The 26,241-nt window shown below is 41.8% G+C and overlaps 1 protein-coding gene across 1 annotated transcript; it reads right to left on the minus strand.

The window, feature by feature from the left end:
* Positions 1-192: 192 nt before the first annotated feature.
* LOC135205337 (tRNA (guanine-N(7)-)-methyltransferase-like) lies at positions 193-24,409 on the minus strand. The gene is made up of 6 exons (XM_064235788.1): positions 24,101-24,409; positions 21,618-21,727; positions 3,494-3,687; positions 1,653-1,766; positions 1,356-1,457; positions 193-341 (listed from the first exon to the last, which is right to left on the minus strand). Exons 1-6 carry the CDS (start codon positions 24,175-24,177, stop codon positions 210-212), a joined length of 729 nt encoding a protein of 242 aa, XP_064091858.1. The 5' UTR covers positions 24,178-24,409; the 3' UTR covers positions 193-209.
* Positions 24,410-26,241: the final 1,832 nt, after the last annotated feature.

Raw genomic sequence — 26,241 nt, forward strand, 5'->3', positions numbered from 1 at the left:
GAACTAAATTAAAATCCTTAAAAACAATAATTAAAAGCACTGGTTCTTACCTGTAACAGTTTTTACAATCCTGAAATTTCTGTTGGTAAATTTTAGTGTAAAAGGATTCTCTTTCCATATTTATTTCAACGTGCGGTACTAAAAAGTATGGTTTTAGTTCAACTCAAAAAGTGAAGTACTTAAAATATAAAATGAATGAATGCTTCTCTTTATTTGCTCTGTGAATACACTGGATCACCTATTCTTCTGAACACCGCCAAGAACTTATCTCCATTGTTTCGCGAAACTTTCTGGCCCTCCTCCGAACTGTCAAATAAATGCTTAACAACTTCGTCGTCAGCCTGTAAAAATAGACACCAGTCATTCCTTTGAAAGTTACTGCTTTAAGCATAGAAAGACAGTGCATTTGTACATAAGCACAAGTAAACAAGAGGCCTTTAGTTAGGAAAAAATCCCAAAGCATTCCAACTAAATCTAACAGCTGTAGCATATATTAAAATCATAAAGCTCTACCAGACTAGTGAATTAAATATCTAGGCCTTCACAGAGCTGGTTAAAAGCATTTGCTCCAAAAAGAAAAATATTAAGTCTTTCAAGAACACTTAAATGTGGGGGAAATATCAATGTATGATGAGTGGATTATGCTGCTGACCAAGAGTTGAAAGAATGTGCCATATGATTCAAGATACTATTAGTAGCATAATACATTACAAGGCTAACACATGGTTCTTAAATTGAGCAACACTATGTCTAGCAAGTACAATACTTGAACACACAACCAGAAAGAGTGCCTGTTGAGGGCATATGCTCCTATGACCCTTCACAAGGGTAGAGGCGTACATATCAATGCCTATGAAGGATGGATAACTCATCTGCTATAAAACTGAATAAGTGTGATTAAGTGGCTCTCATGGTAAAGACCTGAACTGCAGGAATCTGGTGTAAACTGTAATGAGATCCATTATGCTAAATGTTTTTATGAACTGGATGAAATTAAAATACGGATCCCAACACAATGAAAGACAGTACGGGCCCAATCTTATCAACTCCGGTAGAGTTAAATTAAAATGCTGTTTGTGTCATTTAATGAATGACATCTTAGGCCCTTGCAGAGCTTCCCAGAGAGTTTGATTCTCTTAAATATAAAGGCGTTGAACTGGAATAAGACAAAACTATAGGGATAAGGATATAATAAAATATTAAAAAGTAGAATCTGTGCCACTGGGAACTAAAGATTCTTAATATGTCACAAAAGGCATACTGTAACAGTAATCTCCTCTGGAGAAACATGTAAAAAACTAGGATCTTCACTCCGTTCAGGAAAAAACAAGAACTGGCAAAACAATATAACATACCAAGTGCTCTTCTGACTCTCTCTCGAATAAGGGATGCTGTGTGAAGTGGTATACCATCCATTCATGAAGGTCTTTTACATCTGTTACTGTATACACTAAGGCCTGCAGAAGAAGAAAAATGCCATTTGAAGCCATAGAAAATTTGACATTTAGGGAAGGTCAATGACAATGTAAATTTCATATGTAACAATATAGAGAAAACCTCTGTAAGTAAGTGGAAAACTATGATTTACTAGCTAATTCACACTGCATCCAAAATGTTAATTGATTAAGGAACTCTATGTTCACCCTACTTACCCCTTCTCGTAATACGTATGCATACTCTGCCAAGAGGGAGGAGTTAATAATACGCCACTTGTGCTTTGCCTTCTTGAAGTGAGGATCAGGAAAGAGAAAGAACATCTTGCTTAGCTGCAATAAAAAAATACATATATATATTAATAGACTCATTTGAAATGGCAAGTACAGCACAATAAAGTGTCATCTAGCTTTATAACACTGATCCAATGCCTTCTTCATCAAGCAAATTATTGAAATTGGCTCAAATTAATTTAAGCCAAATCATCACATTTTAAAAAGCCTCCTAACCGGTATAGTTTTATCATTCTCCATTTAGGAAGTTATAAAAAAAAAATTTCTCATCACCGGCATATTCAGGTGAATTTATTGTATGAAAACATGAGTTTTATTTTATCTTGATCGCATGAATGATGCAAAATCTGATAGGTAAAAACAGATATAAAGAACTAAATGCTTCTCTCCACTTTTAATCGTAATTCCTTTGTGCTTTATCTTGCTGATTTCAGGAAATCATGATTTAGTTGTACAATTAATACCAAATCCTATGGTATGACCAAAACTTTCCTATCTTGTACAAAACATGAGATAAATTAAGAAATATACACATATTGCTAGTTTTCTAAGCTACAGATAATAATATGAGACACTTAGCAAGCTGCCCACCTCCCTGTACCAGCCAATCAGAGGCCACCAAACAAATGTCTCATAGGCATAAGGTTCATCCAAGAATCTACCTAAGTGAACCAGTTATACCAAGACAGAAGGCCAATTGAGGACAAGCAACTCGAGTGGGATATCTCCTGAAAAGCACAGTAGCAATCCAAAACACAGCCTAGAGGGTACCAATGCAGACCCAAGGACAAACCCAAAGAGGTTATGATGACAAAGGAGGTGAAGACAGGCAGTGTTAGAATCTTAACAACCAAATGTGTCGAATAATTTATAACCTGAAAAAGACCTCTAGGGATGAGATAAGAAACCTACTGTCATTCAAAGACACAAATCCAGAAGTCTTGGCAAAAGGAATGCACAGAGTGGTGAAAGCAGCTGTAGCAACTCCCAAAAACTTTACTCACTGAAATGTGATAGCTAACTTCACACGTAAAGAGGCAAGAGGATGGGGATGAAACTTGTAGAAACAAGACTCAGGCTAGAGTACCTTTAACCTGAAAATATTGCACACCTCCACAAGTTCCAGAGGACCTGGAGAAAACCATTCTTGCTTGGGCCATAGTGCATGAGGCAATCTGACATTTGACAGGGCTCAAAAACTCTACTACAAGGCCTTTCCTTTTGGAATTCCATTGGATATGGTGATATCTGGAAGAAGCATGTATAAATGCATGTAGTCTCAAAATTTCTCCATAAACAATCTGGCTGCAAATCTGCACAAGAAGTTGCATAAAGCTATACTGTACTAGATCATTTTTATCGGATATTTCCATTGTAGGATTTCATGTGAAGTCATTTCTCCACTATTCTGAGTCTTTATATTTCACTCATTTCCTGGGTCTACCTCAAGTTTCCATCATGCTCTGGAATGCCCCAAACCATAAAAAGTAATCAGTAACATTAGGTCACGGGAAGCTGCTTCTGTCACAATCAAAAGGAGAATGCCTTTTGACTGCAAGGGAGAGCAGGGGCTCTCCCAAATAATCCAGTCCCACTAACCAGTAAACATGGCAAATTAAACTTCAAAATCAGTTTCATCTACTCATAAAAGCAAAGATATGAATTTATAATATATAGGATCATGCTTCACTTATTTGCATTCATATTCCAGAGAGGACTTTGCCCTGGACAAGTGCTAAACACACAAATACTAAATCAAGTCTTACCTGTCCTTTTTCAAAGAAGTTTGGCATGTATTTCATGGCATTAGTTCGAATGCATGCAATGTTTTGATATCCACCAGGAACTTCCTTCTTTGTTTCTCGCAAGCCAAGAATGCGGTCGGCTACAAAATCCGACACCTTAACACGAATTTCCATTCCTAACATTAAGGTATCGGGAAAGACTTGAGCTAATGACACTGAAAAAGGAAAATAGATATCAATGGTAACCGAGTTTCTGTTTACATAACGTTTAGATTTTACATTACATAAGTACCTGAACTCCTTACCTAAAATAGTAGGTCTAGTGTTAGCCTTTGAACATGAATCTAGTTACACAAATCTTTTTTAAAATAAAATAAACAGAGAACAAATTAAACAATAATATTTCCAAAAGATAATCATGAACTTCAAGAAAAAATGACATCATTAGAAAAAGGAATGCGACAAAATGTGTCTCACTACGCTAAAATCTGATATATTTAATTGTTTGCAGTGACCTATGTACATTACTGAACTGTTATTATTATTATTATTATTATTATTTTTATTTTTTGGTCTATCACAGTCCTCCAATTCGACTGGGTGGTATTTATAGTGTGGGGTTCCGGGTTGCATCCTGCCTCCTTAGGAGTCCATCACTCTTCTTACCATGTGCGCCGTTTCTAGGATTACACTCTTCTGCATGAGTCCTGGAGCTACTTCAGCCTCAAGTTTTTCCAGATTCCTTTTCAGGGATCTTGGGATCATGCCTAGTGTTCCTATGATTATGGGTACAATTTCCACTGGCATATCCCATATCCTTATTTCTATTTTCAGGTCTTGATACTTATCCATTTTTTCCCTTTCTTTCTCTTCAACTCTGGTGTCCCATGATATTGCGACATCAATGAGTGATACTTTCTTCTTAATTTTGTCAATCAACGTCACGTCTGGTCTATTTGCATGTATCACCCTATCTGTTCTGATACCATAGTCCCAGAGGATCTTTGACTGATCGTTTTCTTTCACTCCTTCAGGTTGGTGCTCGTACCACTTATTACTGCAAGGTGGCTGGTGTTTCTTGCACAGGCTCCAGTGGAGGGCTTTTGCCACTGAAGGAAGCAGCCCACCAGTGTGTGCTTACTGCGATGAGATCCTAACCGTGGAGCACATTCTGATGGTTTGCCCCAGATATTTTAACCAAAGGGAAAGATATTTCCAGGGTAAATCCCTCTCAAACATCTTGGGAGATGAAGCAGATATTTCTGCTCTCATCTCCTTTTTAAAGTGTATAAATTCTTTGAATAACATTTAGATAATTATTTATATATCATACAGATTTTTAAAGACAAATTATTTTTTATATATATTACGCTATTCATTAAACTTCATATTTTTATTTTATTTATTAGTCACATCTTATTTTATGAATCATTTCTTTCACTAATTCATTAATTCATTTACCATAAATCAACTTATTTAACCTTCATTACGGCGCTGAATGGCCTTGTTGGCCCCAGTGCCTGGGCTTTAGCCCTAAATATCATACATCCATCCATCCACTGAATTATGCCTCTTTTTGTACTGGTTCTGTGAATTGCCAGACATTCTCTTGCTGTGGTTCATGGTTTCATTTTTTGTATTACACTTCCTACATATGGGAGAGATGTTATTTCCATCCATCGTTCTTTGAACATATCTGGTTCTTAGGGCCTGATCTTTTGCCGCTGTTATCATTCCTTCAGTTTCCTTCTTGAGCTCTCCCCTTAGTAGCCATTGCCATGTGTCATCGCTGGCTAGTTCTTTTGTCTGTCTCATGTATTGTCCATGCATTGGTTTGTTGTGCCAGTCCTCTGTTCTGTTTGTCATTCTCCTGTCTGTATATTTCTGGGTCTTCGTCTACTTTTATCAGTCCTTCTTCCCATGCACTCTTGAGCCACTCATCTTCACTGGTTTTCAGATATTGCCCCAGTGCTCTGTTCTCAATGTTGACGCAGTCCTCTATGCTTAGTAGTCCCCTCCCTCCTTCCTTTCGTGTTGTGTAGTCTGTCCATATTTGCTCTTGGGTGTAGTGCTTTATGTATTGTAATGTTTCCTCTTTTTCTGGTCTATTATTATTATTATTTTGTTTTTTGTTTTTTTGGTTTACCACAGTCCTCCAATTCGACTGGGTGGTATTTATAGTGTGGGGTTCCGGGTTGCATCCTGCCTCCTTAGGAGTCCATCACTCTTCTTAATATGTGTGCCGTTTCTAGGATCACACTCTTCTGCATGTGTCCTGGAGCTACTTCAGCCTCTAGTTTTTCCAGATTCCTTTTCAGGGATCTTGGGATCGTGCCTAGTGTTCCTATGATTATGGGTACAATTTCCAATGGCATATCCCATAGCCTTCTTACAGTATTTCTATTTTCAGGTCTTGACACTTATCCATTTTTTCCCTTTCTTTCTCTTCAACTCTGGTGTCCCATGGTATTGCGACATCAATGAGTGATACTTTCTTCTTGATTTTGTCAATCAACGTCACGTCTGATCTATTTGCACGTATCACCCCATCTGTTCTGATACCATAGTCCCAAAGGATCTTTGCCTGATCGTTTTCTATCACTCCTTCAGGTTGGTGCTCGTACCACTTATTACTGCAAGGTGGCTGGTGTTTCTTGCACAGGCTCCAGTGGAGGGCTTTTCCCACTGAATCATGCCTCTTTTTGTACTGGTCCTGTGCAAGTGCCGGACATTTGCTTGCTGTGTGGTTTATGGTTTCATTTTGTTACGAACCTGAGAGAGGTCCACTCCAAGTTTCGATATTATTATAAACAAAAAGAATTCAACACCAACAGTTGAAACTGGGGATACGAATATAGAAAAAAACACTAACAGAACAAAGGTTTATTTACAAGCTTACTAACAAACATAAAAGCAGAATGGTATCTCCTATTTACATAAAAAAGGTAAACAAGTTTTGCGCGGTCGGAGATCTATGCTCGAAGCGGTGGCTTCACAAAAGGAGAACTGTAACTTCTGGTGTCTACTTGACTCCATATTGCAGAAAACAATGTCTACTCTTGATACTTGAAGGGCAGTGTCATGGTAATTGCTTTATAGCAAAGAAAAATAAAGGAAACGCATCTTTGAGAAGTTCTGCAGCAAGAAGGCATTTGCGCATGAGTTGGAGGTGCCTGTTCTCATGATGGTTCTAGAATCGGCAGGAGTGTTGTGGAACACAACAGGCGCCGAAGTGTCGTGAGAAACGCCGCGACTTCTGATGCAATACTTCGTCGAGAAACTTCTAAATCGTTCCAGTAATCTCGGGAGTCTGTGACGCTCGCCGTAGGCCCCACCCCCAGAATGCCATATAAATACGACGGATGAAGTAGGAGAAGGCAGATCATCAGTTAGTCACAGAGTAAGAGATCATCAGTAAGAGCCACAGATCAGATTATCAGTGAGAGATCAGCAGCAGAGATCGTCAGAGAGAGATAAGAGAAGAAGGATCAGAGAGAAAAAGGCGCCCGAGAATTGGTCGAATTCTGGTCAAGTCGTCTTCAGGAGTGGACAACTGAGTTATTTCGATGTTGAGCAAGACTTCAGAGAAGAAACGTTCTGCTAGAGGTTTTGGGGAGTTCCTGCCCTTCAAGTATCAAGAGCAGACATTGTTTTCTGCAATACGGAGGCAAGAAGGCGTCTACAATTAGAGTTCTCCTTTTGTGAAGACATCACTTCGAGTTGCAAAACTGGTCGGCAAGTACTTTCATTACCTCACTGTTCCTCCAGTTCATGCAGCGTAAGATTTTACCTTTTTTATGTAAATAGGAGACACCATTCTGCATTTATCTTTGTTAGTAAGCTTGTAAATAAACCTTTGTTGTGTTAGTGTTTCTTTCTATATAAGTATCCCCAGTTTCAACTGTTGGTGTTGAATTCTTTTTGTTTATAATAATATCGATCGAACCTGAAGCGGACCTCTCTCGGTTCGTAACATTGTGGCGACCTTGACCAGTAATATTCAGCTTTAACAGTTTGAAACAGGGAGAATATAGAAAGAGCCAGAATGAGTGAGATGGTGAAAGAGTTTATTGAGTCAGGTAAGCTCCTAGGTCTATAGGGGAATGATCTCTGTGAGTATGTTGAAAAGAAAGAAAGAGAGAAGTATGAGAGAGATGAAAGAGCAGCTGAGAGGGAAGTGCAACAAGTGAGAGAAGCAATGAAAATGCGGCAAGAGAAAGAGAGAGAAGCAATGAAAATGCAGCAAGAGAAAGAGAGAAGCAATGAAAATGCAGCAAGAGAAAGAGAGAAGCCATGAAAATGCAGCAAGAAAGAAGTAATGAATAAGCAGCAAGAGAAAGAAATGTTGGTAATGCAGCAGGAAGAAAGAGAGAAAGAGCGTATGCATGAGCAGGAAGAAAGAGAGAAAGAACGTATGCATGAGTTGGAAATTGCTCGGTTAAGGGAAAATACTCGTAACAGTCAGACAGGCGAGAACGAAAACAAAGCTTATACGTTAGGTATGAGTGCAGTGCTGAAATTAGTACCAAAGTTTGATGAGGAAGATGTAACGAAATATTTCATGTGTTTTGAGAAGTTAATGGAAAGAGTAGGTTCTCCTAAAGAAATGTGGACTTTACATTTACAGTCAGTTTTGAGTGGTAGGGCACTTACTGTGCATAGTTGCATGTCTAAGGAGGAATGTGATGATTATAATATTGTGAAAGAAACTGTTCTTAGCGCACACAGGTTAGTACCGGAGGCGTACCGCAAGAAATTTAGAAATTTGAGAAAGGATGTATGTAGAATACGGTAAGAAGTTAGAAAGGCTGTTTTTTGATTGGTTAACTTCTGCTAAGTTGAGGAATTTGATGGTTTGAAGAACTTAGTGTTGTTACAAAACTTCAAAGATAACGTATCCCCTGAGATTAAGCTTTATATAGAAGATAGGCGAGAAGTATCTTTTACAGCAGCAACTAGATTAGCTGACGAATATAGTCTAACTCATAATTTGAGTGTTAGTAAGAGACGAAATGATCCTTCATCTGGTAGAGTACAAAACAGTAAAGGTTTCAGTCCTAGTAATAGCAATGCGAGTAAAAGTGACTACAGTGGTCCCCTGGTATTCGCGGGGATGCATACCAGACCCCCCCGTGAATAGTTAGAACCCGCGAATGTTTGGAACCCCTATAAAAATGCTAAAAACAGCCTATTTTGTTAGTTAAAACTCGAGAAAAACCCACTACAAATTTTCATGCTTGGTTTTTTTAATAGTTTTATCACAAAAAGTGCATTTTATGATGAAATTCATCAAAAAAACCAGGAACTTGTGGATATTTATCATAGAAAAATACCGCGAATGCGCGAATTTTCCGCGAATAATGCAGGGAAACGTTCCCAAGAGAAATCCGTGAATGTGTGAGTCCGCGAATCTGGAGAACGCGAATACGGGGGGTCCACTGTATTCCTTTTATACATGCGGAAAACCTGGTCATACGTCTAAGGTTTGTAAGAGTAAAATGGCATCTAGTGGCTCAGAATTAACTTGTTTCTGATGTAATGGGAAAGGGCATTTAGCAAGAAATTGTGCAGTAGAAAGGAAGGACGGTAAGAAACCAGTGTCTCTAGTTAACCTTTCGTCAAGTAGGAATGATGTGATGAGAGGAACTAGGAAAATTTTTGGTGAATTTCTGTCAGAAGGCGTAGTTTCCCCTCTTGGAGGAGTAGATTCAAGAGAAGTGGTCTGGCTTCGAGACACAGGAACTGCTGTCTCACTGATTAGGAGAGAGAGTGTGCCGAACAGGGCAGAAATCAATATGGAAGAGAAAGTCATGTTAGGTGGATTTCCTAACACTTGTGTTCTTTGTCCTTTGTTGAAGTTGAACTTAGAAAGTCAGGTAGTGTCAGGAGAAGTGAAATTTGCAGTTGTTGACAGTTTGCCCGTGGATGGCGTTGACATTATTGTCGGTAATGACTTAGCTTTATCCAAGAATGTGAATCCTGTTGTGAGGGATATTCCAGTGCCTGAAAAGGTAGTAACTAGGTCGGGTTTAGATACAGACATGCACTACGGTCATAATTTGTTTGTGGATTCAAACAAGAGTGAGTTCATGGATTCAAACGAGAGTGAGTTCGTGGATTCGAACGAGTGTAACATAGGTAGCGAGGTTGATCTTGGCATGAGTGTGGCTGAGAAACCTGACTCTATTGTTGACAGTGATAGCCAAACAGAAGGTGTAGCTGTCGAGGGTAACATAGTAAATGTACCATTATCTAGTACTAGTTACAGTGAAGAATTAGGCTCTAACATTTTGGATAAGGATGAGCTAGTCAAGTTGCAGAGAGAGGATGAGACACTAACCCAAATTTTTGAGTGTGAGCTGAATGATGATCTCGATGATGTGTGTAAGGAAACTTTTTGTTTAAAGGGTGAAGTTTTGTGTCGTTATGTTAGTCATAAGTCAGGTAGTAAAGGGGAAATCACCAAACAATTAGTGGTTCCTAGGAAGCTTCGTGAGCTAGTTTTGAAGTTAGCACATGATGAGCAAGGACATTTAGGAGTAAATAAAACTTTCAGGTCTATTAGTAGGGCGTACTTTTGGCCTAAAATGAAAAATGACGTAATGAGGTATGTTTTAAGCTGTCACGAATGCCAAATTGCCGGGAAACCAAACCAAGTAATTCCCAGAGTTCCGTTGTGTAATATTCCTTCTTTTGAGAATGTATTTATCAATATGGTCGGACCTTTGTCTAGAAGTAAGGGTAGAGGAGATTATATCACTAATCTTGAGTATTATAAAAACAATTTAAGAGATGGTTGGCAACTAGCGAAGGAGAACGGGAGCCAAGGGGGACTAAACGGAAACATAATCTTAGAGCGAAAGAGACAAATTTCCGTGTAAGAGATAAAGTTTTAGTACTAGTCCAGAAAGAAGGTTCTGCTTTACCTTATAAGTTCGAAGGTCCTTTTTCAGTGTTAGAGGAGAAGGGAAATATACATTATAGAATTAATATGGGTAAGAGTAGAGCAAAGTCAATGAATGTAAATTTGCTTCAGAATTATAAAGAACACCCTGAACCATGGCCACCGCCAGTGTTCGATGTGGCAGTGTTACTGAGAGAAATTAGTTTTGAGAAAACACAAGAGGTGTTTTAGCATGTCAAAGTTTTAATCAGAGTTCAGAAAACGGAAAAAGTAAGAGGAAGGCATAATGTATTAGCTGATAGCCTCTCTAGAGATTTTTCAGAATTAGTGCCCTAATGACCGTTTTCTGTTTTCGCACGGATGAGTGTGTGAGTGGAGAAGCGTGCGTGTTTGATTGGATTAAAGCTTTATGCAGAATTGTTCCCCTGCTGTTTAATTCTTGTTTCTCTTTAGAAAAAAATAAAATCAGTTCATTTCATTTTTTTCTCTTTTTTGGGGGGACGTGTCATGGTAATTGCTTTATAGCAAAGAAAGATAAAGGAAAGGAAAACGCATCTTCGAGAAGTTCTGCAGCAAGAAGGCATTTGCGCATGAGTTGGAGGTGCCTGTTCTCATGATGGTTCTAGAATCGGCAGGAGTGTTGTGGAACACAACAGGCGCCGAAGTGTCGTGAGAAACGCCGTGACTTCTGATGCAATACTTCATCGAGAAACTTCTAAATCGTTCCGGTAATCTCGGGAGTCTGTGACGCTCACCGTAGGCCCCACCCCCAGAATGCCGTATAAATATGACGGACGAAGTAGGAGAAGGCAGATCATCAGTTAGTCACAGAGTAAGAGATCATCAGTAAGAGCCACAGATCAGATTATCAGTGAGAGATCAGCAGCAGAGATCATCAGAGAGAGATAAGAGAAGAAGGAACCAACGAAGGATCAGAGAGAAAAAGGCACCCGAGAATTGGTCGAATTCTGGTCAAGTCGTCTTCAGGAGTGGACATATGGGAGAGATGTTATTTCCATCCATCGTTCTTTGAACATATTTGGTTCTTAGGGCCTGATCTTGTGCCGCTGTTATCATTCCTTCAGTTTCCTTCTTGAGCTCTCCCCTCTGTAACCATTGCCATGTGTCATCACTGGCCAGTTCTTTTGTCTGTCTCATGTATTGTCCGTGCATTGGTTTGTTGTGCCAGTCCTCTGTTCAGTTTGTCATTCTCCTGTCTCTGTATATTTCTGGTCTTTGTTTACTTTTATCAGTCCTTCCCATGCATTCTTGAGCCACTTGTCTTCACTGGTTTTCAGATATTGCCCCAGTGCTCTGTTCTCGATGTTGACGCAGTCCTCTATGCTTAGTAGTCCTCTCCCTCCTTCCTTTCGTGTTAAGTACAGTCTGTCCGTATTTGCTCTTGGGTGTAGTGCTTTGTGTATTGTCATATGTTTCCTAGTTTTCTGGTCTATGTTGCAGAGTTCTGCCTTCGTCCATTCCACTATTCCTGCGCTGTATCTGATTACTGGTACTGCCCATGTGTTTATAGCTTTTATCATATTTCCAGCGTTGAGTTTTGACTTGAGATCGCCTTGAGTCTCTGCATATATTCTTTCCTGATCGTGTCCTTCATCTCTTGGAGTTTTATATCCCCTCTTATTATTCCCAGGTATTTGTATCCCGTCTCATCTATGTGTTTGATGTTTCTCCCATCTGGTAGCTTTATCCCTTCAGTCCTTGTTACTTTGCCCTTCTGTATGTTGCCTAAGGCGCATTTTTCTATTCCAAACTCCATCCTGATATCCCCAGATACAATCCTTACAAGTCTGGATTGTATCTTGATGTCGTCCATGAACATCAGATGGTTAATTCTGTTGCCTCTTTTCTTGAGTTAGTACCCAGCATCCATCTTCTGCAGTACTTTTGTCATGGGAATCATGGCTACTACGAACAGTAGTGGGGACAGTGAGTCGTCCTGGAAGATCCCTCTCCTGATATTCACCTCTTGTCTTATTCCAGAGCTTGTAAGTATTGTATTCCAGTTGTGCATTGTATTTTTGAGGGAGCTGATGGTGTTTTCCTCTGCCCCACATATTTTCAGGCATTCTATTAGCCATGTGTGTGGTATCATGTCAAAGGCTTTCTTATAGTCTATCCATGCCATGCTTAGGTTGGTTTTCCTTCTCTTACTGTTCTTCATTACCATTTTGTCTATCAGGAGCTGGTCTTTTGTGCCCTTACACTTCCTTCTGCAGCCTTTCTGTTAGTGGGGGATGGTGTTTGTATCCTCTAGGTAGTTGTATAGCCTTTCGCTGATGATGATGATGATGATGATGATGATGATGATGATGATGATGATGATTATTATTATTTATTACATAATGTTATTCATTAAAACATAGGCTATGACCTTGCAAAGGCAGCTTAGTTCATTAGCTGATTGTTTACAGGTGTCAACTAACTGACCAACACTGGACAGAAAAGGCAGAATCATATCCCCTTGATCAAGTCACAACACTACTTCTCTTTTGTGACAATTACTGTCAAAGTGACAATGTAAGTAGTCCTCTGCACAGAAACTTTCCACTCACTTTCAGAGACACAAACTTCTGTCTGCATGATATGTGGGACAGGTGGATATATGAACTTTATTTTGTGTATTTCATTGCCACTTTTTAAAGGAAATGTTGAGAAATTTTGTTGATCATAAACTTTGTTATTATTCCATTAACTAAGTACAATGCTGGATGCCTACGATAACTTTGTTGGATTTACAAACAAATTAAACTTACAAACAAGCTCTCAGGACAGAACTTGTTGGTATATGTGTACAAGTGTATAAGTGTATTTGATTGCCTGTACTGGCAAGGGTAAACCAGTGGTTACTGGCTAATACAAAAACAACTAAGAACATTACAAACCAATATGAAGAACCTGCCTACACACTACACTAACCTAAATGCACAGTTCAACAATTACATTGCCAGCTGTGAAGAGCTTCTACCTAAAGAATGTTGCATTATAAGATAACAGAACTGTTCTAATGATGGAACGTGCTTCTGCACAGCCTCCTAAATGGGCTTTCTGACCAAGAAAAGCAAGATGAAGGTACACTCTTGCCCACACATCAGTAATGCATCCAAAATACCAACAGAACTTCTTGTTTGGTGAATGAGTACGCTGAATTGCTATTTGCAACTAAAAGAAAACTTGGACCTGGTGACTAAGGTCAGTAGGCTATAGTCAATAGTAAATTAGAACCATTATTACTGCATAAAATAGAAGCACCCTAGGAAAAAGTTATCTCACATATTATGTAACATGTGCTGCAAAGGCAAAACAGATACAAATTACTACAGCATTTATTCCAATATTGTATGCGCAAAATGTTGTGCTACTGCTCCTAATGATAAACTACAATTATTCTGCTAGCTTCCTATTTTTTCAAGTCTAGCCAGAGACATGGCAATAGAGTGGATACAGGAGCTTCCGGGTGCTAAGGAAAATAACTATTATCACAATTCACATTATCATGTCTGGTTTTCTCGTTGCGAAGTTATAACATCTGATGCGTCATCTCCCTCCTCTCCTATCTCTTGCACTTCTGCCAGGATTCCCAGCATATTCAGGTTTCATTTATGTACTTTATCCACGATATGCTGGGCTCTCTCGCCTTTCTCAACATCTTGACACTTTCTTACCTGCCATTCCTCTAGAAACAGAGGGCTGTGGTGTTGATAATCAGAAGTTCAAGGAGAGGGCACACTGTAAGCAATAACTGTCTCAGTCTTTGAGGACTCAGGACTTCTTCTATTTAGCTACCCTGGGATACCCAACTCTCATAACTTCTAATTTCTAGTTCCAAGGGAATATATACTTATCTATGAGAACAACTATGATATTGTTAAACTACAATAAAGTTTTGTACATACTTACCTGGCAGATATATACGATTAATGGCCCACCCAGCCTCCCCTCAGGAGACAGGTGGAAGAGAAAATCTGACAAGCAAGGGGGATTGGTTCATACACCCGCCACCCAGCGGCGGGTAAGGTAGACCACCTGACCTACCTGTCGCGTGTGCCGCGAGATTTGAAATTCTGTCGGGAACGTCGGAGACTATAGCTAAGTATATATCTGCCAGGTAAGTATGTACAAAACTTTATTGTAGTTTAACAATATCATTTTTGTACATGAACTTTCCTGTCAGATACGTACATACTTAGCTGATTGGCACCCTTGGTGGAGGGTAAGAGACAGCTAAATAATACAGGAAAGAAGGGAAACAACTAATGTTGTAGGATATAAAAACCTTGGTTCTCACCTTTTCAGGCTGAAGACTTCATAGATACTATCTTTGAGTCTGCATTGCCTGGAGAGCTACAGCTAGGACGTGACCTGTTGCTGAAAGACCCTCGGATCTACCACACTGGGATATGTGATCCCCTTGTGTGGTAGAATCAAGTCGGATCCGTTAAAGGGAACTTGTCCGCTTACATAACAGATCCTTACCACTACCTCTGCAAGGAGCCAAAACCATCAGACCACCTAACCAAACTACAAAGGGTATACTACGACAAAAAGAGGTGCCTTCCTGCAACCTCTTTCAGACAACCAAAAACACAAATACAAAAAATATAGGGTAAATATCAAGTCTAAAAAGGATAAGTTTTTCAGCTCCCTGCCCCAGCACCGAATCCGCCGATACGAAAGGGCCCAAGGCGAAGCATTTATCATAAGTGATTTTTACATCACGTAGGTAGTGGTTTGCGAAAACCGATTGGCATCTCCAGAAGGTCGCCTCCATCAGGTTCCGCACAGACATATTCTTCTTAAATGCAAGCGAAGTTGCAATGGCTCTCACCTCGTGAGCTTTCACCTTCAGAAGCTTAAAATGCTCTTCCTTGCAGGCAACATGTGCCTCTGTAATAAGGCTTCTCAAGAAGAAGGACAGAGCATTTTTCGACATGGGCCGAGTGGGGTCCTTCACGGAGCACCAAAGTACATCTTGATTGGCCTTAAGTTGCTCCTTCCTCTTAAGGTAATACTTTACAATTCTCATAGGGCAAAGAGTTCTTTCAGGCTCTTCCCCTACAAGAAAAGATAAACCACGAATTTCAAAGCTCCTGGGCCATGGACGTGATGGGTTTTCGTTCTTAGCAAGAAATCCCGGAAGAAACTAACAAACCATAGATTCTTCCTTAAACCCAACATGCCCTCAATAGCTTGGAGCTCACTCACCCTCTTAGCTGTTGCTAGGGCCATAAGGAAGAGAGCCTTCTTCGTCAGATCCTTGAACGAGGCTGAACTAGGTGGTTCAAATCTAGACGATCCAAGGAATTGTAGAACTACGTCTAGATTCCAGTTCGGTGCAATATGAGATCGTTTTTTAATAGTTTCAAATGACCTAATAAGGTCATGCAGGTCCTTATTCTCGGAGATATTCAAGCCTCTATGCCGAAATACCGCCGCCAACATACTGCGGTATCTTTTAATAGTAGACACAACAAGATGACACTCTTCTTTGAGAAAAAGCAGGAAATCCGCAATCTGGGTCACAGAGGTACTGGAAGAGGAAATGTTCTTTCTCTTGCACCATCGTCTGAAGACATCCCACTTTGACTGGTATACACGCAAGGTGGAAGGCCTCCTCGCTCTTGCGATTGCTTTAGCAGCTGTTGTTGAAAAACCTTTCGCTCTGACCAGACTTTGGACAGTCTGAAGCCAGTCAGACTGAGAGCGAGGACGACTTTTTATTGGTACGCCAGGGACCGTTCGAAGTGGGGCTGTCTGAGTAGATCGCTACTTAGCGGGAGCGATCTTGGAAGGTCCACTAACATTCCAGTACCTCTATGAACCATTCTTGGGCTGGCCAAAAGGGAGCGATTAGGATCATTCTCGTTGAATATGACTCTACGAATTTTTTTATTGTTAGCCCCAGAATCTTGAAGGGGGGAAACGCGTAGACATCGAGTCCGCTCCAGTCTAGCAGAAGAGCATCGATTGCTAATGCCTCTGGATCCGAGATCGCAGAGCAGTAAGGATCCAGTCTCTTGTTTTTCGACGTGGCAAAGAGGTCTATGTGTGGCCTGCCCCACAACTTCCACAGGCTCTGGCATACATCCAAATGAAGTGTCCACTCTGTGGGAAGGACCTGATCTTTCCTGCTGAGGAGATCTGCTCTCACACTCCTTTCTCCCTGCACGAACCTGGTGAGAAGCTTGATTCCCCTTTCTTCGGCCCACAGAAGAAGGTCTCTTGCCGTCTCGTACAGAGAGAAGGAATGCGTCCCCCCCTGTTTTCTGATATATGCCAGAGCTGTAGTGTTGTCCGCGTTGATCTGCACTACTGATCTTCTGACGTTGGGCTCGAAGGCTTTCAGAGCCAACCACACAGCCATCAACTCTTTTCTGTTGATGTGCCAGGATACCTGGTCCCCCACCCAGGTACCTGACACCTCGCTGGTTCCCAGAGTCGCCTCCCAACCCGTGTTGGAGAACAACACTAGGTTGGGGCTCTGGGATTGAAGAGACAATCTCTTCGCAAAGAGGTTGGGATCTGTCCACCATGTGAGTTGCTCCTTGACTTCCTGAGATATTGACAGGGAGAACGTCAAATCCTGAGAACAACAACTCCAATTCCGATGAAGAAAGAATTGGAGCGGTCTCAGGTGCAAACTTCCTAGGGAAACGAATTGCTCCAGCGAGGAGAGCGTCCCCAGCAGACTCATCCACTCCCTCGCTGTGCATACTTCTTTTCCTAAGAAGGCTGTTACTCTCTCGAATCCTCGGGCTATCCTTTCCTGAGAGGGAAAAGCCCGAAAACTCTGAGAGTTCATCCGTATCCCGAGATACACACACTCTTGCTCGGGAATTAGCGAAGACTTCTTGAAATTGACCAGAAGTCCCAACGCCTTCGTCAATTCTAGTGTTACTTGCAAGTCCTTCAAACAACGATCTTCTGAATTGGCCCTTATCAGCCAATCGTCGAGGTACATGGATATCCTCACCCCCTTCAAATGAAGCCATTGAGCTACGTTCCTCAAGATCCCCGTGAACACTTGAGGGGCCGTCGAGAGGCCGAAACACAGAGCCCTGAACTGGAAAATTTTTCCCCCCATCATGAATCTGAGAAACTTCCTCGAGGAAGGATGGATCGGTACGTGGAAGTAAGCGTCCTGTAAATCCAATGATACCATCCAGTCCCCTGGACGAAGCGCTGCCAGCACCGATGAAGGTGTTTCCATCGTGAACTTCTTCTTTTCTACGAAGAAGTTCAGGGCGCTTACATCCAACACCGGTCTCCATCCCCCTGAGGATTTCGGAACTAGGAAAAGGCGGTTGTAGAAGCCTGATGAACGATGGTCTGTCACTAGTTCGATAGCCTCCTTCTCCAGCATCTGTTCTACTGCTAGATGGAGAGCTTGATTCATGATGGGGTCTCTGTACCTGGCCGTCAACTCCCTTGGGGTGGTCGTCAAGGGAGGTCTTGAGGTGAAAGGGATGAGGTAACCCCTCCTCAAAATTGAAAGGGTCCAAGGATCCGCCCCTTTCTGGGCCCAGACTTCCACAAATCCTAAGAGTCTGGCGCCCACCATTGTCTGAAGGACTTGCAAGTTATTTGGGGGCCTTGACTGACTTGGCGAAAGTCCTACCTCTTCTGTTGGGTCTACGACCCCTAAACGCAGAGGTTCTGGAGGAAGAAGCCCCTCGAAAGGGTTCCCGAGTACTAGACTTCTCCTTCTTAGTCTTGGTAGGGAAGGAAGGACGAGGTTTCCTTGCCGACTGGGCCAAAAGGTCCTGGGTGGCCTTAACCAAAAGCGATCTTGAGATGTCCTGGACTAAATGCTTAGGAAATAACTGAGCGGAAAGAGGAGCAAACAGCAAAGAAGACCTCTGAGCGTGGGAGACGGACTTTGTCAAGAAGGAGCAATATACAGATCTCTTCTTCACGATCCCCGCCCCATACAGGGAGGCGATTTCACTCGCTCCGTCTCTTACGGACTTGTCCATGCATGATAAAACGCACATGAGATCCTCTGGAGAAAAAGACTCTGGCACCTCTATCTTCTTAGCCAGGACTCCCAGCGACCAATCAAGGAAGTTAAAGACCTCCAGCACTCTGAACATGCCTTTCAGAATGTGGTCTACTTCGTTCATTGCCCAAGTTGTCTTTGCAGAGTTAAGAGCAGCTCTCCTTGTAGTATCTACCAAAGCCGAAAAGTCAGAATCGGCCGAGGACGGTAGACCCAATCCCAAGGACTCTCCTGTTTCATACCAGAAACCAGCGCGTCCTGATAACTTCGAAGGAGGGAAAGCGAACATCGTTTTCCCCGCTTCCTCTTTGGAAGTCATCCACGAACCAAAACTCCTCAGTGCCTTTTTCATCGAAAGGGTCGGCTTCATCCTCACACAAGAAGAACCCTTCGCTGTCTTCGCCATAGAAAATAACGAGTGAGGAGAAGGAGGAGCCGTAGGAGTAAGGGAATCCCCAAATTCTTGCAGGAGAAGCTCTGTGAGCTTCTTGTAAGAAGACACCGCTGCAGAAGTGTTCGGTTCCTCATCCGAACCCTCTAGGATTTCTTGTCGAGGAGAGTGCGGAGGATCCTTAGGCGACGAAGAGGTCCTAGCAGGAGCCGAGTGAGAGGTTGGAGAGCGCCTTCTCGTAGTAGAGCTCAAATAAGCAGGAGAACGATGAGACGAAAAGGAAGAGTGCCCGTCCGATCTGGATCGTCTGCAATGAGACTCCCTCTTCGAGATAGACGAAATCTCGGCTGAAGGAGAGGCAGGGCTCCTACCCTGAGAAGGTCTAGATACATCAACAGGGCGCTTACGAGGAGGAGAGCGCCTACTAGAATCTGTGCGCCTATCCTGAGGAGAGCGGCTGCTAGGCGCCGAGCGCCTATCAGGAGCAGGGCGCTTGCGCGGCTCTTGATTCTTGTCCAGTTGTGCACAATCAACAGAAGGTCGACTGGAAGGAGAAAAGCACCTACCAGGAGAAGGCTGCTTGCGAGACTCTTGCGGATAACATTCAGGAGAAGGGCGCCTCAAAGCTAACAAGCGCCTATCGGGAGAAGGGCGCTTGCGTGGCTCTTGGTGCCTACCAAGAGACGAACGGTCAGGAGTAGGGCATCTAGAAGAAGGAGAGCGCCTACACGGAGAAGGGCGCTTGAAAGGCTCTTGGTGTCTGCCACGAGGAGAACAGTCAGGAGTAGGACGCCTCGAAAACGACGAGCGCCTACCAGGAGATCGACGTACAGTAGGCTCTTGGCGCCTATCTTGCGGGGAGCGGCTACCAGAAGGACGCTTATCAGGCGCATGGCTCCTACCAGACTCTTGACGTCTGAAGGGGGAGGAGTTACGAACAGGAGAAAAACGTCTACTCGACGCCAGATCCGAAACTCGAGGAGAGTGACATCCGGAAGACGAGCGCCTACTTGTAGAAGGGCGCCTTCTAGTTTCTCGAAGTTGCTGAGGAGAAGTTCCACGAGAGGGAGTCAAAAAAAGAGGTCTGTTCTGCTCCAAGTATCTATCTCCTTTCGGCCGTACCCTCGAAACAGCGTGATGAGCAGGCGAAGAACGCTTACCAGAAGCGGGGATCCAATCTGGAGAAAAAACTTCTTTCTCCACAGAGCGTCTGACCGATGTCTGGCGCCTTGAAGCTGAAAGAGAGCCAGGAGAGCGGGGCCGCTCGCGTGAGCTCCTACCTTCATACGAAAACTCCCCATACGAAGGAGAACGCCTACGAAGAGGAGAACGATCCTCTGAAGAACGGCGCCTAGATCTCTTGATCGGAAGAGAAACGTCCTTCTTCCTACGCGATCTTAAGGCCAGAGAGTCCGCCAAAGCCGAGATCTGAGCCTGAAGTCCCGCAAGGATTCTAGTAGGAGAATCCGACTGGTCTTCCTCCGAACCAGGCGCAGATTGAGGGGCGCGAGAAGATGAGCGATCACAAGATCTCTTGGGCTTCTTTGCTTCCAAAGACGTTTCTTCTGGGAAAACTTCCGGGCTGGAAGCCAAAGGACTGCAGGAAGCCTTCCAAGCCTTTCTTCAACGGGCGCGACGCATCCGGGGAGTTCCAACCTCTCTTCGGAGAGGGAGACGACGAAGAGGAGAAGCATTGACGTAGGATCTCCTTCTTGTAGCGATCCGAGGCAGCCTGGGAGCGTACTTCAGGATCTGCCGAGGGGACGCCTGACCGGTGGGGGCTCTCCCTAGCCCTCTTGCAGCTTTCGACTTTCCTACTCCCCTGGAACTGGGAGTCTGGAAGAGGTCTAGGCCTAGAGGCACTAAGGAGCCAGTCAGACGCACCCTCCACAACACTGGGGACACTGCACTGATCACTAACACTCTCCTTACCTTCTAACTGACGAATCTTCTGATCCATAGAAAGAATCGTGGCTCTTAAAGCCGCCGCCTCCGAAGACGAATCTTCGGCTTCGGTGCAGGGAGCAGGGGCTGCAACTTGGGAAGAAGGTTCTACTTCTACATTAGTATTAGGATCTACATCCAACTCACTCATTCTAGACCTACTAGAACTTCTAGAGGAAGCCTTTCGTACTCTATCACGTTCCAACTTCCTAACATAAGAAGAGAGAGCCTTGTATTCGTCTTCATTCAATACCTCGCATTCCTTACAAGGGTTACTAAAAGAACATTCATTCCCCCTGCATTTCATGCATACAGTGTGAGGGTCAACCGAAGCTTTCGGCAACCTCACCTTACACCCTTCAATCACACAAACCCTAAACAAAACAGAAGTTTTAGCTACTGAATCCAGGTCAGAAATGTTAAAGAAAAATTCAAGTTCAAAGTCAAAACGGTCCACAAATAGCGTATGCCAAGCCAAACAGAGCGAATACGTCACCAAAAATAAGTCCAAATCAACTCCAGGCAAGCGAGAATCGAAAAATCTATCCAAAGGAACCGACAACAGTTGTTATCGTTCCAAGCGACAGAGAAAATCTGACAAGCAAGGGGGATTGGTTCATACACCCGCCACCCAGCGGCGGGTAAGGTAGACCACCTGACCTACCTGTCGTGTGTGCCGCGAGATTTGAAATTCTGTCGGGAACGTCAGAGACTATAGCTAAGTATATATCTGACAGGAAAGTTCATGTACAAAAACCAAGTGCTTACAGCAATTACAGAACTTCACTATGAATACATGTAAAGTATGAGTTCTGTATGTTGTATGGGCATGTGACTACCGTAGCAGATTTAACAATACAATTATATACCAGGCTTCCAGTGCACTTACCTAATAAACCACCATAGCCACATCCAATATCTGCAAACTCTACTTTCTTATCACCAGGAAAGTGCTTGGGATAGTGAAGACTCCAGTCGACTGCATTTGGGCTTACAGGGCTGAAATACGAGAGCAGCTTTAATATAAAATATCTTTGTGAAAATGTTAATTTCCTACTGAATAATTTTTATATAATATACAAAAATATATGCTTTATCCTGACTGGGTTGTGGGGGGGGGGCTGAATATAGGAAACAAAACAGGTCTGTGGGACGAGGTCTGGCACTGGCAAGTATATAACTGAAATTACATTAACCTAACCATTTCCTAGAGAGTCGTGCCCTGACCTAACCAGCTGTTACCTTCCAAACCTGACTAAGGGTGTTGTGCCATGACCTGGCCCATGTGGGGAGGGGGGGATTGTAGGCCATTCTGGACATGCCCCAAGTGATGCTGAATACTGCTCCCAAAACTTTAGAGAGAGTAAATATCATAAACATAAACTAAAGAGATAAACGAGTGAGCGACATGCCTACTACAGTAGGCTAGCTATAGCGGGAAACACAGCAGTGGAGCCATCATCATCGCGTGGCTCAGCCTTATTCACTCAATATTTAATTGGTGAAACAAGTTACAACTACATCTTTAAGCATACCACTCAAAAGATTGAGGTTTCGTCAACATAATGTGATATATGAAAGCACCATACGAACTGAAATAAGCATGTGAGGTCTTCGTAAAGTATGTTTTCAAGCATTTTGAAATCCAATATGGCGGCACCCGCGTGACATGCCGTTTGTAACCACAGCCAAGCCACCATCTTTCCCAGCCTTCCCAGCACTTATTTGAACAATGTTAGCTTATGTATGTAACGTTTATTGATCTTACTCAAGATTGCAGTGGTAATCAGCACAATAAAACTACATTTTGTTGCCTATATTAGTGAAAGTATGAAACTTCTTATTCCCGGCATCATGGTTTGAACTGAAATTCATTTTTACCATGTAATCGGTGGTTTTATCCTCACTGCCATCACAACTGAAACTCCACAGAGCTTGTTTGATTATACACATTTTGGTCTTAATTCACTCCAAATTGCACTTGAACTATGTTGTGGTTCCTGGTTCCTAAGTGCTCACTTTACAAACACAGCTACGGGCAGCACACAAGTACACGGCTTATGAGGTGCAAAGCTTTATATTCCCTTAATTGTTTACTTTATTCGTTATTTAGTTTAACTTAACTTTGTTACTTCAAAAGGTTTATTTAATTCATAGCTATTATCCCTTTTTTGCAACCAAATTAACACCCAAAAATTACAGATTTCTGAAGTACATATGAGCAGACAATGGTAAAATGACTCATCGTTGCCAATCTAGTGGAGCTTCACACATACGCCGATGCATTTACAAATTGTTTCCATGAGTTCTAGTTGTCATAGTAATGCAGTAATGATAAAAATTGCTGTAATATGTATACATACTACAAATAGATATGCTAATTTCACTTAGCCTATTTCCCCAGTTTTGTGTAAGTCTTATACCCTGTTTGGAGGGTAAACACATACCAATTGGCAACAGTGATAAACAATTAAGGAGCACAAAGAACGCCATAGGTACCGTTCACAAGCAAAAACTGTTGATAGTTGAGTCTGGATTTATGCAATTCATGACCTTATCCTGCCATTTAACTATTTATCTAAATAATTATCGAGTGCACGGCTTCTTCTTCTTCTTCTACCAAAAATCGTTATTTCCTTAAAAAAGTAGTGGTTGGAAGTCGGTGTTTATGATTGTTGAGATGAAAGTGCCCCAGCATCTATGGGTGCAAGTGGTATGCGGATTTAGAACAGGAAATGGGAAGTTTGTTGACACAAGCAACTCCGCAAACGTCTAGATGGTGTCCATCTTCTAAATATTCCAAGTTGTAAGTAAAAATTTCGACAGTGTCATGGAGGTAGTGTACACTGTGTAGGGCCAGACTTTTCATTACCCTCTATTTAATCTTAAAATAGCCTATGCCCTCAATTTCTAACTTTGGCGAAAATACTTTGCTTCGAAAGGAGAGTAGAGGTCTTGAGCTCCTCCTCTCACCACCAACAACTCATGACTGATGATCATCTCCGATGTCAGGACGCGTTATAATGTACTTTTTTTGGGATTGTTCACGTTGATTGTACATGATCCACTCCTGTACCCTGCGGTTTTTTACCCTATGCCCTCAATTTCTAACTTTGGCGAAAATACTTTACTTCAAAAGGAGAGTAGAGGTCTTGAGCTCCTCCTCTCACCACCAACAACTCATGACTGATGACCATCTCCGGTGTCAGGACGTGTTAAAGTACTTTTTCGGAGGGTGGCCAGAAACGCGGCAGTCAGTGGCTCGGCTAGTCCAGTCGGTTGTTTACCCTACCTACTACCTAGCCTATTCTTAAACTGTAAATTCAATTAGCCTACACCCTAGTAAGCCTATCTGAATTTGCTTGAACTCACTAATCAAAATTATGGTCGGCAATGGGATTGGAATGGGCCCTTTGGCGGTAATACTTCTTCTGGGGCAACTTAGGCATCGTCCTGTGGAGTCCTTCCCCTGCGGAGGACGTCTATGCCTTATTTTATCCTTATCCTGGGTATCCTAATGACAGTCCTTTGTCCTCAGGGTAGAATTTTCGCCAGATAAACGAATTTATCACGTATTTAGGTACTTTTTATATCCTCTAATCCACAGAATTAACGTTAAATATATCCGCAGCACCTGAATTCACTCAATCATGCATTAATAAAAGTAGTATTAATTGACGGGGTTTACCTTTACAACGGCTCCCTTCCTCGCTCTATTCTTCCTTTGTTTGTGCTTATTTTAAGTTTATTGTCTCTGTAGTGCCATGAATCTTATCAATTTTCTGTTCATAGTTTCTTCTTTCGACAGATCTGCATGTAGAAGGATATTGGTCATCGATTCATCTTTATTTTCTTGATGAAATGGCGGTTCCAGATATCTATATCTACTTCTAATGTCACTTTAGGCTGGGCAGTAGAGTAAGAAATGTTCTAAGTTTTCAGTTATTTCTTCATAACAAAAATGTCCTATCTTCCCATTTTAACCCGCTGCTATTGTTTAATTCTGTTGCCTAACATAGCCCTACTGATCAGCATTGTTTTTTGCAGTGGTGTCATACCAATTTTTCTTCTCTTATGTTTTCTCTATATTATCTGTACATTCTTAAGGTTGTCTTGGCATTCATATCTTTCAGCCATGCTTTTTTTTTGTCCCAGTCATTTATCAATGTTTTAATTTCTTGTCCTTAATCTATTCAATTTTACTTATATTCATGTTTAACTCTTGCAAATATATATACTCTTTGATTTGTAGAATCCAAGTGGTTTTCTTATTTTCATATTGGTCTACGGCTATCTCGTACAGGAGCCTATTTCCACCACTCTCAAGTGTATGTTTCAGATAGAATAGTTTGTTCTTATCCCTTGAGTAGTTCAGATCTTAAAGTACAAATTTCTGTACACCTTGCTGCCTTCAGAATCGTCCTGTACACTTAGCTATCTATTTTTTTTTTTTTTTTACTTTCATTTATATCTTGCTTGCATACGTGAATGCTGGCATCGGTATAATCCCTTCCACTTCACCTTCTCTGCTAGAGCTTTTACTGACGATTGTATTAGCCAGGTTTTTCGTCTACTTTGTTTTCATGTGTGTCCTTTTTTTCATTCGTCACCTGCTCTTGATTGTCACACCTAGATATCTTACGTGTTTAGCCATTTTTATTCCATCTGTATTATGCATATTTTCTGTCATCAATACTATACCAATCGTTGAATGTTTATATATGGTTTCTGTCTTTATTTTCATTCAGGCAGCATTTACTTGCTGTTTCCATAAGACTTCATATGGCTTTTGTCATTTCTTCCAGTGATATGCCTAGGATTACTTCATCGTCTGCAGGTAATAGTACTAAGATCCTCATCATTTCATTCCTGAATCCTTTCGTGGTACTTTCCTGCTTCTCGATGATCAATGAGGAACAGACTTGCTTGCGTCATTTGTAAGTCGTAACATATCTTCACTACTGCACGAGCTACACCTGCATGTAGTCTACATATCTTCATGACATTTGCTTTTTGGAAATCGTGTTTCTTGTATTTAATATCCCAGAATGCAAGCGTTATCAATTCTTCTTCTTTGTAAAGTAAGGCCTGATTTCAGCTCATTCGTTTTCCCAATGTATCTATTACGGTTTTCTCTTTTGGTTTTCAAGAGCCATTTGTAAATTTTACACGACACATTAGTTGTTGCCATAGGCCTAAGCTCTTTGACAGAGGTGTTATTTAACGGGTGTGTGTTGTTTTTTTTTACTTAAACCAGTTGTTGTGCGTGGTTCTGTCTTTCAGTGTGTTATCTAAACATTCTGCTAGTTCACTTTTAAGGGCGGGGCTCTTTAAGAAGAGTTTGAATAGAACAGGTTTCGTTCCATCTGGTCCTGGTACTTCATTTGTTTTCGTTGGCATTATCCCCTCTCCACATCACTCACTCCATATTTCTGTCATTTTGTTTTCTTCCTTTTGATGATTTGTCTCCCAGAATTTTACAGTATCTTTTGCTGTAGATTTTTTTTTACTTT

The sequence above is a fragment of the Macrobrachium nipponense genome, chromosome 49 (genome assembly GCF_015104395.2).
Source record: "Macrobrachium nipponense isolate FS-2020 chromosome 49, ASM1510439v2, whole genome shotgun sequence".
Classification (NCBI taxonomy): Eukaryota; Metazoa; Arthropoda; class Malacostraca; order Decapoda; family Palaemonidae; genus Macrobrachium; species Macrobrachium nipponense.

Bases quoted from the DNA above. Each gene is read 5' to 3' on its own strand.
- LOC135205337 (XM_064235788.1), bottom strand. From the start codon at position 24,177: ATGCCTAAGTTGCCCCAGAAGAAGTATTACCGCCAAAGGGCCCATTCC. The intron at 3,688-21,617 runs GTAAGTGCACTG...TTCCTTTTTCAG, and splicing joins TGGCTATGGTGGTTTATTAG to TGTCATTAGCTCAAGTCTTT. The intron at 342-1,355 runs GTATGTTATATT...CTATTTTTACAG, and splicing joins GAGAGTCAGAAGAGCACTTG to GCTGACGACGAAGTTGTTAA.